This window comes from Rattus norvegicus, chromosome 9, assembly GCF_021556685.1.
Source record: "Rattus norvegicus strain SHRSP/BbbUtx chromosome 9, alternate assembly SHRSP_T2T, whole genome shotgun sequence".
Classification (NCBI taxonomy): Eukaryota; Metazoa; Chordata; class Mammalia; order Rodentia; family Muridae; genus Rattus; species Rattus norvegicus.
Window position 1 is genome coordinate 84,991,982 of NC_141542.1, and position 17,713 is coordinate 85,009,694.

Below are 17,713 nucleotides of genomic sequence, written 5' to 3' on the forward strand. Positions count from 1 at the left end.
TATGTTCAGGTATGGGCCTTGCATTCCTGATCTTTCAAGGACTTTTATAATGAAGGAGTGTTAAATTTTATCAATTCTTTCTTGGCATCTAATGAAATGATCATGTGGGATTTTTTTTTCCTCTTTGAGTTTGTTTGTACAGTGGATTACGTTCACGGATTTTCTTATATCAAACCATCCCTGCATCCTTAGGTTGAAGTCTACTTGATCATGATGGATGATCATTTAGATGTGTTCTTGGATTTGGTTTGCAAGAATTTTATTGAGCATTTTTATGTCAATAATCATAAGGGAAATTGATCTGTGTTGAGAAGTCTGGTATAATTCTGATAGGTCTGCCTTCATATGTTACTTGACCTTTTCCCCTTACTGATTTTAATATTCTTCATTTTGTGCATTTGGTGTTTTGTCTATTATGTGACAGGACGAATTTCTTTTCTGGTCCAATCTATTTGGAGTTCTGTAGGCTTCTTGTATGATATGGGCATCTCCTTCTTGAGGTTAAGGAAGTTTTCTTCTGTAATTCTGTTGAAGATATTTACTGGCCCTTTAAGTTTGGAGTCTGCACTATCTTCTATACCTATTTTCCTTAGGTTTGACCTTCTCATTTTGTCCTGGATTTCCTGGATGTTTTGGGCTAGGAACTTTTTGCATTTTACATTATCTTTGACATTTGTGCAGATGTTTTCTATGGTATCTTCTTCCCCTGAGATTCTCTCTTCTATCTCTTTTTCTGTTGGTGATGCTTGCATCCTTGACTCCTGATCTCTTCCCTAGGTTTTCTATACCCTGGGTTGTCTCCCTTTGTGCTTTCTTTATTGTTTCTATTTCCATTTTTAAATCCTGGATGGTTTTGTTCAATTCCTTCACCTGTTTGGTTGTGTTTTCCTGTAGTTCTTTAAGGGATTTTTGTGTTTCCTTTTTAAGAGCTTCTGGTTTACTTGTGTTGTCCTGTATTTCTTTAAGGGAATTATTTATGACCTTCTTAATGTCCTCCATCAATATCTTAAAGTGTGATTTTATATGTAAATCTTGCTTTTCTGGTGTGTTTGGATATCCAGTATTTGTTTTGGTGGGAGAACTGGTCTGTGATGATGCCAAGTAGTCTTACTTTCTGTTGCTTAGGTTCCTGTGCTTGCCTCTTGCCAACAGGTTGTCTCTGGTGTTAGCTTGTCCTGCTGGCTCTGACAGTGGCTTGATCCTCCTCTAGGCTTGTGTGTCACCACTTTTTTAGACCTGCTTTCTTTCAGCCAGATCTGGGAACAAAGAGTTTCTCCTGGGTTTGTGTGATCTGAAGCTTCCAGGCAGGTTTCTTGGCACAGAAAAGTTGGTCTTACCTTTGCTCTCAGGTGTGTAGGTGGTCCTGGTGACTGGCTTTCAGCTTTTGGTGCAGGCAGAAACACAAAAGATCCTGCCCCTGACTACTCCTAGGTCCCTGTGCCCAGAGGGTGCACATGGTACTATGTGATTTCCTCTTGGGTTGGGAATGTGGGCAGAGACTAGTCTCCTCTGATTTCTCTGCAGTGTCCACACTTCTTAGGGCTCAGTTCTCTCCACCATGGGATTTTGGTGCAGGGAGCTGTGGGACCTGTTCAGTTCAGTTCCAGGCACAGGCAGAAACCATCAGATTCCTGCTGCTGACCTCTCCTATATTCCTGTATCCAGAGGCCACTATGCAGATTCCTCTTGGGCTAGGAATGTGAGCAGAAGTGTCAGTATCCCCTGAGCTCTCAAGATTGTTTGTACTTCTAGGAGTTCAGCTCTCTCTCCCACAGGATCTGTGTGACCGGTTCCAGTTTATACATTCATTTTCTTAGTATTTTTTGAGAATTTCATACATGAGTACCCTATATACATAATTTTTATTCCATACTTCATACTCTTGATTCCTTGATGTCACCCCCATATCTCACCAATTTATGATTTTTCTTTAATTATTCTTATTTTGTACATGTATGTACATATGTATATATATATGTTAAAATGGCCTAGTCCATTTAATGTTGATCATATGCATAATGTTTATGGTTGACTGTGGGATTGGGTAAGCTATTAAGGGTCTAATCTCTGGAGAAAACTGATTGTTTATCTCTCAGTACCCATTAATTGTCTAGAGTTGGGGTGTTTTAAAATTTACTCTTGTCACATTGAGACAATAAACAAAATCGTAATTATACACATTTTATTTAGCCATTTACCTACTGACCAGGCCAACCGTTCCCTGGCTCGGCTGTTGGGATTAGTGCTGCGATGAATGCAGACGTGACAGTATCCCTGCTTCATGCTAACTTTCGGCATATACTTTAGAAATGTATAACCTCATTATCCAGTCGTACTGTTTTGTAGATGATCTCCACAATTATTTCTCTGGTTGATACACTAGTTTACGTTTTCATTGTCAACGTGTAACTGTTCTCGTGCGTGCTTGTTAACATTTATTATCTTTTATTTTCTCTCTGACTGGGGTAATGACACTGACTTTCATTTTTTTCCTTTACATAAGGATATTGAACATTTTTCTAGTATTTATTGACCATTTGTACTGCTTTTCAAAAATCAAAGAAAACTTTAAAAGAGTAGTGGCTCACTAAAGATTCATTTTATCATGTATATTTAAAATAGTGACATTGATATTTTCTCATAATATCCCTCTGATATCTGTATTTATTTGTTAATTTAATTTAATTTAATTTTTTACTTATTCACTTTACATCCCACTCACTGCCCCCTCTTGGTCACCCCCTCCCACAGTCCTTCCCCTGTTCTCCCTCCTCTTCTCCTCTGAGGGGATGGATTTTTCCAGGTATCCCCAGGTTTCATGTCTGCAAGTTTAGGCGTTTCCTCTTCCACTAATGACCTCTCTGTTTATTATTCAACACTAAGAATAGGGAACCTACAACAGTAACATCAACATAGGTTGTGTGGCACAAACAATGGCATCAGAGAGAAAAGTCAAACCCCTGGCTACAGCAGCAAATGTTCCCCACACACTCGAGTCATTACTGAGTCGTCTACATTTATGTCTTAGTATGACACAAAATACATATAAAGTTCAGTTATACAGATCATATTACATGCCTTATACCAGAAACACATTAATATCTGCCCAGGCAATAAGCACTTAAAAACCAAACTATGAATTCTGTGTGTCTCATGTCATACCAGGGATTATTTCAGGAGACACATTTTTGGAATTAATCAATAGATGATCATAACATTAAAGAGCTTGTGATATTCCTCTCTATATTCGAGCAGCTGACTGCACCAAACATATTCACCTACCTGTAGAGGACTCTTCCTCCAATGGTAACAAGGTTGGAGAAAACACTGAAATCTGTCATATTTGGGGGCCAAGATTGTATGTTCAGGAAACCTACAGGGAGTAAGAAAGTGATATAATTCATGATAGCATTTTTCAATGTCAGTGTTAGTGATAGTTCAAACATGATGAAAATATACTGAAAAATAGGAAGTAAGCAAAAGACAATTAAACCACTTTTGTAGTATCCACCACTTACTTATCACTTTACAATTAAGTATAATACTATGAGTTTCTGGAGTTAACAGTAAATTAATAATGGCTATTAAAAAATAGCATCAAGATTTGGGGTTGGGGATTTAGCTCAGTGGTAGAGCGCTTGCCTAGCAAGCGCAAGGCCCTGGGTTCGATCCCCAGCTCTGCAAACAAACAAACAAAAAAGAGTCCATGATTTAAGACTCAGGGACTCATAAACCTGGAAATGTCAAATATTAAAAGAGCATAATTTACTTTATTGTGGTAGATACATATACATACATTTTTATCAAGTTAAAAATAAAAATAAAGTTCTATTTCCTTTAATTCCTTAACCACTTATCTATATACTATGATATCTGTATCTCCATAAAATCTAAAATATTTCGTTCAGCCCTAACTCATCAGGTTTTGTTTTCTGTGATGTTAAATCCAAAGTTGATTCATATTTATGAACCCATAATAATTAGTATAAGAGAATTTAAAACAGTAAATACTCAAAAAGTATCATACTAATGGAATGCTGTCTATTCTTCACAGTAAACTCTAGTTCCTATGTGGGAGTCAACTACAAAACAAGTGCCCAAGCATCATTTATCTTTGGTATTTGAAAACACAATAATAACAATATTTCAAAGTTTATGCCTGAATTTTATTGACTTTAGAATATGAAAGCTAAGGGATCATTTGAGTTTTAAAGATTCTTCTTTTAAGAATGTATTGCTATTGTAAAATGTAACTATTTCAAGAAAATACCATGTCACATAGCTTATGGCATTCTGTCTGTCTATCTATCTATCTATCTATCTATCTATCTATCTATCTATCTATCTATCTACTATTAAAAGTACCTGTTATTTCTCTGACTGTCCGAAAGACATTCAGTTTCTCTGGGTCTATGGCGTCAATAGCATTGTAAGGGTCACTACAAAATCAAGAAGAGATGCAGCCAAATTTAAAACAATTATTTTATAACACAGACAATACTTGCTTCCATCTAAAAAATATATATAGCAAATTTATTAATACAAAGTATAAAAGTTTTTACATTTTTAATTTACCCCTTATGAATTTTTTTTAAAATTCACATCATATTTTAAAAGTTATCATTAAAATACTAATAAATTGTGTTCTATTTTCATCTTACAAATTATTTTAAGTAAGTAATGGCCATTGAAAATAATTGCATACTTGAATACTAAGACCAACATTATACCAAACTATTTCAGTAATTGAAATAATTCTTTCAGTAATTCAAGGAAAATATCCCAGTTGTTAAATTCCTTACTTTAAAAGGATCCACAATCTGTATTAAGCTTTCATATTTTCATGGAAATGATAAATTCTATGCAGATGCACCTTCCTATGAGATATTGAGCACTGAACTTTCTAAGAGGAATGAACTTAGAATTTTCTAGAATTATATAGCAATTAAAAGACTTTTATTCTTCCTATGACCACTTATCCTTTGTATCATCTGTGAAAACTTTCTAATTTGTGTGTGCAAAAAATCCAGAATACAGTAGTTTCATTGAATACAATCTTAATTGGGTTGTCAACCAAAGTACTTTATGATAGCCCAACAATCCAATAGGTACAGGGCATAGCTGCTGGAAATGCACTTTGCTTCCACTGAAAGTCGAGTCTTTGAAAGACCATTATTTTCAGCAACTATGAAATCCCGGTTGATCTCTCGAAGCACCTGACACTGGCTCTCTAAACTCATTTCATCAGCGTATTACCCCACACGATGGGCCTTCTCATCACTTTAAAAAAGGCTTTGCTTGATTAAATTACATTTTAAACTAAGAAGTGCAATCAATGCAATGTACTACGAGCTTAAAGTGCAGTGCTGTAGGATGCTAGGATGCTGTGTGTTGCTGAGACTGGAAAACTATAAGCATGCTTTTCTATGACTCAAAATCAACTATTGATCCAGATTACTCTTAGTGTCACATGAATATCTCTTTTTTTTTTATTAACTTGAGTATTTCTTATATACATTTCGAGTGTTATTCCCTTTCCCGGTTTCCGGGCAAACATCCCCCTCCCCCCTCCCCTTCCTTATGGGTGTTCCCCTCCCAACCCTCCCCCCATTGCCGCCCTCCCCCCATAGACTAGTTCACTGGGGGTTCAGTCTTAGCAGGACCCAGGGCTTCCCCTTCCACTGGTGCTCTTACTAGGATAATGAATATCTCTTAAAAGCTTAAATCTTAAATGTTATGTTCTCAAAAAGTTGAATTCTTGGTATGACACACACTCTCTCATACATACATGCATAAGTGCATATATGAGTATATGCATATGTATGTATGTGTTACATAATATATGGCCATTATTATTTCTAATGCACATATATGCAAAAATAAAGTATAATTCATGGTCAAAATGTTGCATTTATCTTTTAAAAATAATATTTATCTATTCTTTGAAATTTTCATATATATATACAGTATATCTTGATCATATTCACCCCTAAAACCTCATTCCAATTTCATCCCCAGCCCAGATACCAAATAGAGTCACACTGTCTCCTCCAGCAGCCGTTGATTCCCTCCATATTCTCAGCTAAGCAGCCTGACAGGTCTCCATGATGGAGGTCCTTACTAGCTTGGTTTTGTGCAGGTCTTGGGCAGGTGGCCACAGGTGTTATAAGTTCATGTGTGCAGCAGCCATGCCATATCCAGATGACATTTCGTTGTACTCCTAATCACAAGTCCATTATGGAATTCTATATTCATATTTAGTGTAAAAAAATTTTAAGTCTGAGGAGATAGAAGCTCTTAAATTGGAGAAATAATTTTTAACCTTGCTCTCCCATGGAAAGTAACTTACAACAATTCTGACTACAAAATCAAATATCCTGACATCAATGAGAAAGAATCTAAATTCAGGGCAAGCATACAGTAATGAAGTTAGTCCAAATCATGACTTAAAACTTCTCCGTTGCTAGGAATTAAATAAATTCTTGGTCATTAACATGAAGCTGAATAAACCACACATGTTTTATATACTTAATTTTAGGAGTCAGGATTGCCATAAAGTAAGTTGACAAAATTCTCCTTTTCAGCTTCAAAGTACCTCTAGGGATTGTCACCCTAAGTCATCAGAGATCTACAGTACCTTAAAATTGCTTTCCTATCTAAACACAGAACCATGTAGAAGAATATTGTGGTCCCTTGTCATTCTGTTTGGTGAGCCACAACAACTTTCAGCCTAGAAAAAACCAATTAACAAATCTCCTGAAAGAAAGTCATTTTGTCATGAAACCTAGGCGTGACTTCCACTATCTACCATGACTGAGACCTGTTATGAAAACCTGTTCCTGTCAGTCTCTTTATATGACACAGTGACAACATGCTTGTGAGCAGCGTTTGACTGTAAGAACATGTACATGAACAATGCCAGGACAAAGGATGAGAGGGATATTGCTTTGCTAACTCTAGACATTTTGCAAGACTATAATTCTCATTCTAATCAAAGGATATGAGTTGAATTTCCATTCATGGTAAAGACACTACAAATCACGGTGTGAGTGTACCAATTACCTTTCTTTATATCTCTTAAAATACAAAAGCTTATTGAAAAAATGTTCAAGACTATTTTCTGAAAGAAATGACTGTCTTAATATCATTTAATTATGTCTTTTAACCTCATTATTAAATAACTGTCAATGAATATTAATATCGTATTAAAAGTCACTATTAATATATTGAGAGTAATGACAATGAAAGTACATAAAACATTTTATTTACTAGAAGTTTACTGTTTGTAATATAGTAGTCACATTAAAAATCTGCTCTGGCCCCTCTTTCTCTCTACCTTCCCCCCCACACAAACACAGACTGCTATCCTGGTGTGTGTGTGTGTGTGTGTGTGTGTGTGTGTGTGTGTGTGTGTGTGTTGTCTTACATCTATTGATTTGATTTTATAGGCATAGATTCATGAAATGGATGGGAAAGGCTTCAGAATATATGGGTTATCCTGGCAGGAGACTGAGAGTGAAGAATATATCATATTTCACATATATTTGTCTTATAAATTGCCATATATATTTTCCTTGAGGCACAATAGTATTAAATTTTAACTCCAAGTTGCAGTGTTATGATTAAGAACAGATAATCATCTGAACTAAGAAGCATGATGTATCTGAAATAATAATTTGCCTTTTATGTCTTTTCTAAGATAGTCTATAAAAGACTAGCATTAAGCTATAAAGTACTATTAATTGAACCCTTTTCTGAGCTATAAAATAGACAGTCACTGAGGTTCTGTTGCTGTCTTCTCAATGCCTTTTGTTCCCTTTGTCCTATTTTTCCCTCCACTTTCCCTACCATGTGTACTATTCATTAAGATTTTACTGGTATGGGGCTGGACAAATCAAAAACCTTTTGATTTATTCACCAAAACAATCAGAAAGGCTATTTATTAGCAATCCATTTTCCAGCTTTTCACTGGAGGAAAGAAAATGATTGTCAAGAAAGAGACTCCACAGAGCTCCACTCACTCCATTCATCACTTTGCTGTGATTCAAACTCTATGCAGGATCAGGTCACCTACATAAACCATCTCATTTGTCTTTTGTGGGGCTCATTTTAAAGACATGCTTTTACCTTTGGACTTGTAGTCCACATTGTTTTTCTAGGCAGTTCATTTTCACTTGAATGATTCGTGATATTACAGTCCTTACGGAGTGAGGAAATTTCACAAACTCTGTGTGGTCCCTATTGTCCATTACATTTATTTATTTTTGTTTTGTATGTATATGTTGACTATGCTGTAAAGCAGAGATAAATATACAAAGTCCTCATAAATAGCATAACTCCATAATAATCTTCTGTATTGAAGCAAGACAAAAATAATATTTTAAAAACCACTAAATCATTGGGGTTTTTTTTTTTCAAATTTTTCTCTCACAAACATTATTTAGAAGAAATTTGACCATAGGGAGGTCACTGTTCATAATTTTCAACTACAATAATTTTCCACACAGAAGTCATCTATGGAGGTAGTTTTGCTTCATTCAATTGAAATTGGGACACTTACAGGAATGTTTACATTTTAATAGTAATTAGGCTTCTAATAATAACCCAAGGGCAGTGCTTTTAAAATTATCTTAAAGCAAAGGATTTCCCTTTGTCCTCTACAATCTTAGAAATGCACTACTAGAGAGAACCTCAGATGTTCTAAATTTACACTGAGTCTTTATTCGTGTGAAATTCCCTAGCCATTTTGTTTGTCCCAGTTTCAAAGACTCTTAGTTACCTCTGTAGTTTGTGTGTGTGTGTGTGTGTGTGTGTGTGTGTGTGTGTGTGTGTGTGTGTAATATATCTACTTAGTTATTTTCTGTATCAGTCTTCAGGTACTCAAATGTCCTTTACTTTCTTATATTTTTTATACAGAATGATTTCTAGTGCTATTTATCATAAATATCAATTTTGATTCTAAGTAGAAGTTAAGAATTTTACTATCAATACCTTTTTTTATCATACTGGGAAATTTTCTTATATTTGTTTTAATAATAACTACAAATTCCAATGATTTTTAAAAAATTATGTATTTAAATTAAGAACATTATCTCTAGATTTTGTTTTGAATTTTAACCTTTGAAATGTAAGTAAAGAAATATATAATAAACATTTTAAAAATTGCCAAATGCTTGATACACACACACAAACACACACACACACACACACGCACACACACACACCAAATATAAGATGTTTGACCAGACAATGCCAAAAACCACTTCTGTTAATCCACTCACTTTATGAGTACAGATTTTCAAATTTTACCAAACCTTGAAGGCTTGAAGTTACTACATTTATCGTATCTGTGATATTTAATATCAGCAATGTTAGAAGATGTAGAGATCTCTGAGCTCACCTGTGAGAGATAACCTACATTACTTAGCTTCTCATTATGCTCATGAAGAATAATCTAGATCTAGTCATCTTAGGTGGAAAGACCAACTTGTAAAGTGGCTGGTGGTGTTTTAGAGGCTGGAGGTTTGGACTGAATAAAAAGGAGAATGAGCCATATATATATATATATATATATATATATTTATGTATATGTGCATGTATATATGTCTATGTATGTTAATCTGCTGTCCTACAGACTTGCTTTCCTGAACTCTTTGCCATGTTAGATGTAGCTTGAAACTGTGAACCAGTGTAAACCCTTCCCTTCTTACACTGGTTCTGTGAGGGTATCTTATAACAGTAATAGAAAAAATAACTATAACAGTGTTCATATAAAGGAAGCAGTGGGAGTCAAGTGGCTCCATCTACTTGCTTGCACTAGTAACAGATGATCTTTTGTTCATAGGGATATTTTAAAAAAAGATGTTGACATGTACATATATCCCTTTCCAGATGTCATATACTCATTCAATTATTTAGCATACAAACAAACAAATAAATAAAGCTTGACCCAAATATCCTACCCAAAGTGCTAAAGATGCTAGGTCAACAATAGATGATTTCAGAGGAACTGTGTGGTCCTTAGTAAGGTTAACCAAATGGATCCAATTTCAGAATGGTGGTCACTCAACACATCATTGCCATACTTGATGTGGGATTAGAATTACCAACTTCTTAAATGGAAGTTAGTAATCTTAATTTCCTTTTAAAAAGTATTGATTTGTCTAAACATAACACAATAGACAGAAGATTCGTGTATAATTTTACAGGATATGACATGGGGCTATATTAAAACTGCCTTTTTAATAGAGATGTTTTATGCAAGAGCATAAATAATAATTTGTTTGAATGAAGATAAATACTCTGTCCCATTGTTCATGCTGTTCTTATTTGGAGATATTTATTCATAATGTGCTCAGTTATTTTGCTTCCAGAAATGATGTGATATATGTTCAGTCCAAGAGTTGAATTAAAAGATGCGAGAGATAGTCTTTATTTGTAGCCTGTAGCAATAATATTTAGAGATTAAGTACTAATATAGACAAATAGATAAAATACAAAGCATAGCTATTGACATTTTTATTACACAAAGAATACAAACTCAGTTATTTCCCCAGTTAAAGCCATCAGCCTGTTCTGTAATGAAGGACCCCAGATAATGTAACAATTTTTATTACCAAAATAAAATCCACTTTATAGTAGCACTAATTTCCCCATATAAGAGACAAATAGATGAATATATCATAAAAGAAAATTTTAAAAAGCAGATCAGGAAAATTTCAACTTAATTTTAAGTCAGGTTTGTTAAGTCGTTTCGTGTTAAGGTTTTGTTAACTTGCCTGCTTGTTTGTTTGATTTTTTAATATATGCTGTTTTGAACTAATTCTTTGCAAACTCAAGAGTAATTTCTTACTTTATGTTTTCTTCTAAGTATCTAAGTCCTGGGGTTTCCTAAGGCTCTGGCTTTTAAGAGATTTCCCAGAAAGTACATTCAAGCAGAATTAGAGATTTGCATTCTCATTTCAAAATAATAACCAAACTCCAAATGCAGGTGTGTCCCCAGCACTACTGAAAGGATGTCCACCACTTTGGATGGAAAGAGTTTAAGAAAAAGTAAAAATGTTCTAGGTCCAGATGAATCAACAATGCAAGCATGTAGAGATATGGAACACTTTCACTTTGCAGAACTACACTGTAGAACATTGAATACTGACCCATGAATGCCAGTGACAAGAAAGATGAGATTCCCGTTGATCTTGGTGCAGTTTATGAATTTGTCAATGTTACTGGAATCCACAGTCTGAGCAGACATCAAGGATCCGGTGCCGATTCCATCACATGCTATAGAAGTAAGAGTCAGAGTAAACAGCTTGCAAAACATATTATTGGCTAATAATCACTGTATTTTTCCTTATAAAATAAAAATGTTTATTTCAGAATTTAAAATTAGTTATGGTTTTTCTAAAATTAAAGCTATTTATTGTTTTCTTTTGGTTTTCAAGACAGGTTTGCTCTGTGTACCCCTGGCTGTCTTGCTTTGTAGAACAAGGTGGCCTCAAACTCAGAGCTCTGCTAAGAAATGAGTGCTCAGATTTTATCCATTTCCCCTTTTCTGGACTGGTATTTTGTCTGGCTTGATTTTGTGTAAGTCTTGTAAATAGACTCAGAACTCTGATGCATTTATATGTTCCTCAGGCCATGAAGTACGGTGGATAGGGAGGAAGAGAGGATCTGCAATTGGTGGGGGAGGGGTAAGAATAAAATCAAAATCTATTATATGACCATGCATGGTGACATACACCTTTAATCCCAGCCCATTTGTTCTTGAAGATATTTTCCTTTATTAATTTATTATTACATATATTTTATTTCTCTACCTTAAGCCTTCTTCTGTTTTAGTACACACACACACACACACACACACACACACACACACACACACACACACACACAAATATGAATTCAGATAAAACATGTCACATTTGTCCGAGAATGGTTTATTTTCCTTAACACAATAATTTTTGTTTTATTTGCTTTCCAAAATATGTCACATTCGTTCTTCTAAAATTTCATTATATAATATTTTCATTATCTGTTCATTTATTGAAAGAAGCTAGATGGAGGCACAGGGAGACCTAGAACAGGACCCTTCCAGTCTCCATCTGTGTCAAGAGCTGAGGTTGTCCCACAGCTCTCATATATAAAACTTGCCCTGAGAGATATGGTCTCCCGGGAATGATTTCAGTCCTAAGATCACATGCTCACTGGCCCACAAGCCCACAGGCCCAGAGGAGGGACAAGTTCCAATCAGAGACAGAGGACTCTTCCTCCAATGGTGAGACTGACGAACATCATAGACAACCAGATGGTGAGAAGCAAGCTCAAGAAACTAAGCAACTCCTTGGCATCATCAGAACCCAGTCCTCTCAACACAGCAAATACTAAATATCCCAACACACCAGAAAAGAAAGATTTAGATTTGAAATCACACCTTCTGATGATGCTAGAGGACTTTAAGAAAGACATAAATAACTCCATTAAAGAAATACAGGTAAATAAGTAGAAGCACTTAAAGAACACACACACACACACACACACACACACACACACACACACACACACACAAACCTTAAAGAATTAAAACACAACCAAAACAGTGAAGCAATTAAAAAAAACATCCATGATGTAAAAATGGAAATAGAAACAATAAAGAAATCACAAAGGGAGACAATCCTAGAGATAGAAACCCTAGGAAAGAGATCAGGAGTCATAGACGCAAGCATGACAAACAGAATACAAGAGATTAAAGAGAGAATCTCAGGGGCAGAAGAGACCATGGAAAACATTGGAACAATAGTCAAAGAAAATGCAAAAAGCAAAAAGTTCCTAATCCAAAACATCCAGGAAATCCAGGACACAATGAGAAGATCAAACCTAAGGATAGCAAGTATAGAAGAGAGCAAAGATTCCCAACTTAAAGGGCCAGTAAATATCTGGCAACAAAATTATAGAAGAAAACTTCAATAACCTAAAGAAAGAGATGCTCATAACATACAAGGAGCCTACAGAACTCCAAATAGATTGGACCAGAAGAGAAATTCCTTCCATCACATAGTAGTCAAAATACAAAATACACAAACAAAGAAAGAATATTAAAAGTAGTAAAGGAAAAAGTCAAGTAACATATAAAGGCAGACCTATCAGAATTACACCAACTTCAACACAGACCATGAAAGCTAGGAGACCCTGGACAGATGTCAAACAGACCCTAAGAGAGCCCAAATGCTGGCCCAGGCTACCCCAGCAAAACTCTCAATAACCATAGATGGAGAAACCAAGATATTCCATGACAAAACCAAGTTTACACAATATCTTTCCACAAATCTAGCCCTACAAAGGACAATAGAGGAAAAATTCCAACAGGAGGAGGGAAACTACACCCTTGAAAAAGCAAGAAAGTAATTTTTTTTTGCAAGAAACCCAAAAGAAGATAGACACACAAACATAATTCTGACTCTAAAAACAAAAATAATAGGAAACCATCACTGTTCTTTAATATCTCTTAACCTCAAAGGACTCAATATCCCAATAAAAAGACATAGACTAATATAATGTGTACATAAACAGAATCCAGCATTTTGTTGCATACAGGAAACACATCTCAGTGACAAAGACAAACACTACCTCAGCATAAAAGGATGGAAAATTTTTTCAAGTAAATGTTCCAAGAAAGAAGCTGGAGTAGCCATTTGAATATCAAATAAAATCGACTTTCAATGAAAAGTTATCAAAAAAAGACAAGAAAAGACACTTCATACTCATTAAAGAAAAAACTACCAAAATAACTTTGCAATGCTGACTATATATGATCCAAATACAAAAGCACCTACATTCATAAAAGAAAATTTACTAAACCTCAAAGGATACATTGCCCCACATACAATAATAGTGGCAGACTTCAACACACTACTCTTGTCAATGGACAGATCATGGAAACAGAAACTAAGTAGAGACACAGTGAAACTAACAGAAGTTAGGAGCCAAATGAATTTAACAAACATCTATAGAACATTTCATCCTGAAACAAAAGAAGATACCTTCTCAGCACGTCATGGAACCTTCTCCAAAATTGTCCATATAATTGGTCAAAAACAGGCCTCAATAGATAAGAGGAGATTGAAATAATCCCATGCATATTATCAGATCACCATGGATTAAGGCTGGTCTTCAATTATGACCAAAGCAACATGCACATGGAAGATGAACAACTATCTACTCAATGAAAATTTGATCAGGGAAGAAATAAAGAAATTAAAGACATTTTAAAATTCAATAAAAATGAAGGCACAACACATCAAAACTTATGGGAAACAATGAAAGCAGTGTTAAGAGGAAAACATAGTTCTGAGTGCCTCCAAAAAGAAACAGGAGAAATCATACACAAATAGCTTGACATTACACCTGAAAGCCCAAGAACAAAAAGAAGCAAATTCATCCAACATTAGTAGATCGCAGGAAATAATCAAACTCAGAGGTGAAATCAACCCCGTATGGAAAAAAAAAAAGAACTATACAAAGAATCAACAAAACCAGGAGCTCATTCTTTGAAAAAATCAACAGGATAGATAAGCCCTCAGCCAAACTAATCAGAGGGCAGAGAGGTAGTATCCAAATTTACAAAATCAGAAATGAAAAGGGAGACATAACAACAGAAACTGAGGAAATTAAAAAAAAATATCAGATCATACTACAAAAGCCTATACTCAACAAAAATGAAAAATTGGAGGAAATGGACAATTTTCTAGACAGATAACAGATACCAAAGTTAAATCAGGATCAGATAAACCATCTAAACAGTCCCACAACCCCTAAAGATATAGAAGCAGTCCTTAAAAGTCTTCCAACCAAAAAGAGCCCAGGACCAGATGGGTTTAGTGCAGAATTCAATCAGACCTTTATAGAAGACCTCATACCAATAATCTTCAAACTATTCCATAAAATAGAAACAGAAGGAACACTACCCGATTCATTCTGTGAAGCCACAGCTATGCTTATCCCTAACCACACAAAGATCCCACAAAGAGAACTTCAGTCTAATGTCCCTTATGAATGTCAATGCAAAAACACTCAATAAAATTCTCACAAGCCAAGTCCAAGAACACATCAAAATGATCATCCATCATGATCAAGTAGGTTTCATCCAAGGAATGTAGGGATGGTTCAATATTTGGAAATGCCTTAAAAGTAATCCATGATAAAAAAAAACTAAAGGAAAAAAACCATATTATTATCTCATTAGGTCCTGAGAAAGTATTTGACAAAATTCAATACCCCTTCATGATAAAAATATTGAAAAGATCACGAATTCCAGGCCCATACCTAAGCATATTAAAAGCAATATACAGCAAACCAGTAACCAACATCAAACTGAATGGAGAGAAACTTGAACAATCTCACTAAAACTAGGGACTAGAAAAGGCTGCTCTCTCTCTCTCTCTCTCTCTCTCTCTCTCTCTCTCTCTCTCTCTCTCTCTCTCTCTCTCCTTATTCAATACTTAAAGTCCTAGCCAGAACACTTAGACAACAGAAAGAGGTCAAAGGTTTACAATTTGGAAAGGACGAAGTCAAAATATCACTATTTGATATGATAATATACTTAAGTGATCCTAAAAATTCTACCAGAGAATTCCTACAGCTGAAAACAACTTCAGCAAGTGCCAGGATATAATATAAACTCAAACAAATCAGTAACCTTCCTCTACTCAAAGGATAAACAGGCTGAGAAAGAAATTATGGAAATGACACCTTTCACAATAGCCACAAATAATATAAAATACCTTGGTGTGACTCTAACTAAGCAAGTGAAAGTCTGTATGAAATGAACTTCAAGTCTCTGAAGAAAGAAATTGAATATCTCAGACAATGGAAAGATCTCCCATGTTCATGGATTGACAGGATTAATACAATAGAAAGTGCCATCTTGCTGAAAGCAATCTACAGATTTAATGCAATACCCATCAAAATCCCACGTCAATTCTTCACAGAGTTAGAAAGAGCAACTTGAAAATTCATTTGGAATAACAAAAAGCCCAGGATAGCAAAAAATATTCTCAACAATAGAAGAACTTTTTGGGGAATCATCATCTCTGACCTCAAGCAGTATTACAGAGCAATCATGATAAAAACGGAATGTTATTTGTATAGAGATAGTCAGGTAGATCAATGGAATAGACTTGAAGACCCAGAAATGAACCCACACACCTATAGTCACTTGATATTTAAAAAAGGAGTTAAAACTATCCAATGGAAATAAAACAGTGTTTTCAACAAATGGCGCTGGTCCAACTGGAGGTCAGTATGTATAGTTCAAATTAACCCATTCTTATCTACTTGTACAAAGCTCAAGTCCAAGTGGATCAAAGACCTACACATAAAACCAGATACATGGAAACAAATAGAAGAGAAAGTGGAGAAGAGCCTTAAACACATAGGCAAGGTGAAAATTTCCTGAACAGAACACCAATGACTTATGCTCTAAGATCAAGAATTGACAAATGGGGCCTCATAAAATTGCAAAGCTTGTATAAGACAAAGGGCACTGTCAATAGGACAAAAAGGCAATCAGCAGATTGGGAAAAGGTCTTTATAATCCTACACCCTATAGAATGCTAATATCTAATATATAAAAACACAGGAAGTTAGACTCCAGAGAAATCAAATAATCCCATTAAAAATGGGGTACACAAAGGATTCTCAGCTGAGAAATATTGAATGGCTGAGAAGCACGTAAAGAAATGTTCGACAACCTTAGTCATCAGGGAAATGCGAGTCAAAACAACCCTTGAGATTCCACCTCACACCAGTCAGAATGGCTAAGATCAAAAATGCAGGTGACAAACGATGCTTGGGAGGATGTAGAGACATAGGAACACTCCTCCTTTGCTGGTGAGATTGCAAGGTAGTACAATTACTCTGGAAATCATTCTGGTCAGTTTCTCAGAAAGTTGGACATTGTACTACCTGAGGATCCAGCTATCTCATTCCTAGGCATAAAGTCAAAATGTGCTCCAACATATAAGAGGACACTTGCTCCAGCTTCCCCAGGTTGTGGAGAGGTGGGGGGGGGTGTTAGGTAGGAGGTGAGGACATCCTAGTGAAACAGTGGTGGAGAGAAGGCATGGGATGTGGAACAATCAGAGGGTGCACAGGGAGGGGGATGAAGTCTGGAGTGTAAAAAAAGAACTAAATAAATTTTAAAAAGAGTTTCATTTAAATTGAAAAGTCAGCATACAGTTACCACCTAGGCATAACTCAAATAAAGATTATATCAATTGATACATTACATTAAATTTCTTATATATAGTTCATTTTAAAGCATGAATTTAAATTTTAAATTCTGGTATTTTATTAAAATGTTTTCTTGGTCTAATCATTAAAAACCTACAATTTGAATAACAATAATATATTAAAATATATATTAAATTGAGAATATTTTGGTTATAGAAATGTAGTACTAGGGCCATATACACACATACATACATATATCTATAATATCTATCTATTTATATCTATATCTATTATCTATCTATATCTATATCTATATCTATATCTATATCTATATCTATATCTATATCTATATCTATATCTATATCCATATCCATATCATATCCATATCCATATCCATATCCATATCCATATCCATATCCATATCCATATCCATATCCATATCCATATCTATATCTATATCTATATCTATATCTATGTAAGAGAGAGA

At 35.0% G+C, this 17,713-nt stretch overlaps 1 protein-coding gene across 6 annotated transcripts in view; it reads right to left on the reverse strand.

Moving 5' to 3' along the window:
* Nucleotides 1-17,713, reverse strand: part of Erbb4 (erb-b2 receptor tyrosine kinase 4) — a 1,069,446-nt gene that overhangs the window by 281,299 nt on the left and 770,434 nt on the right. For all 6 annotated transcript variants that reach the window (XM_087567483.1, NM_001437634.1, NM_021687.3 and 3 more), the window contains 3 exon segments: nt 11,154-11,280; nt 4,366-4,439; nt 3,283-3,373 (listed from right to left, as the gene is read on the reverse strand). In XM_087567483.1, the coding sequence (XP_087423609.1) occupies nt 3,283-3,373; nt 4,366-4,439; nt 11,154-11,280 (292 nt within the window).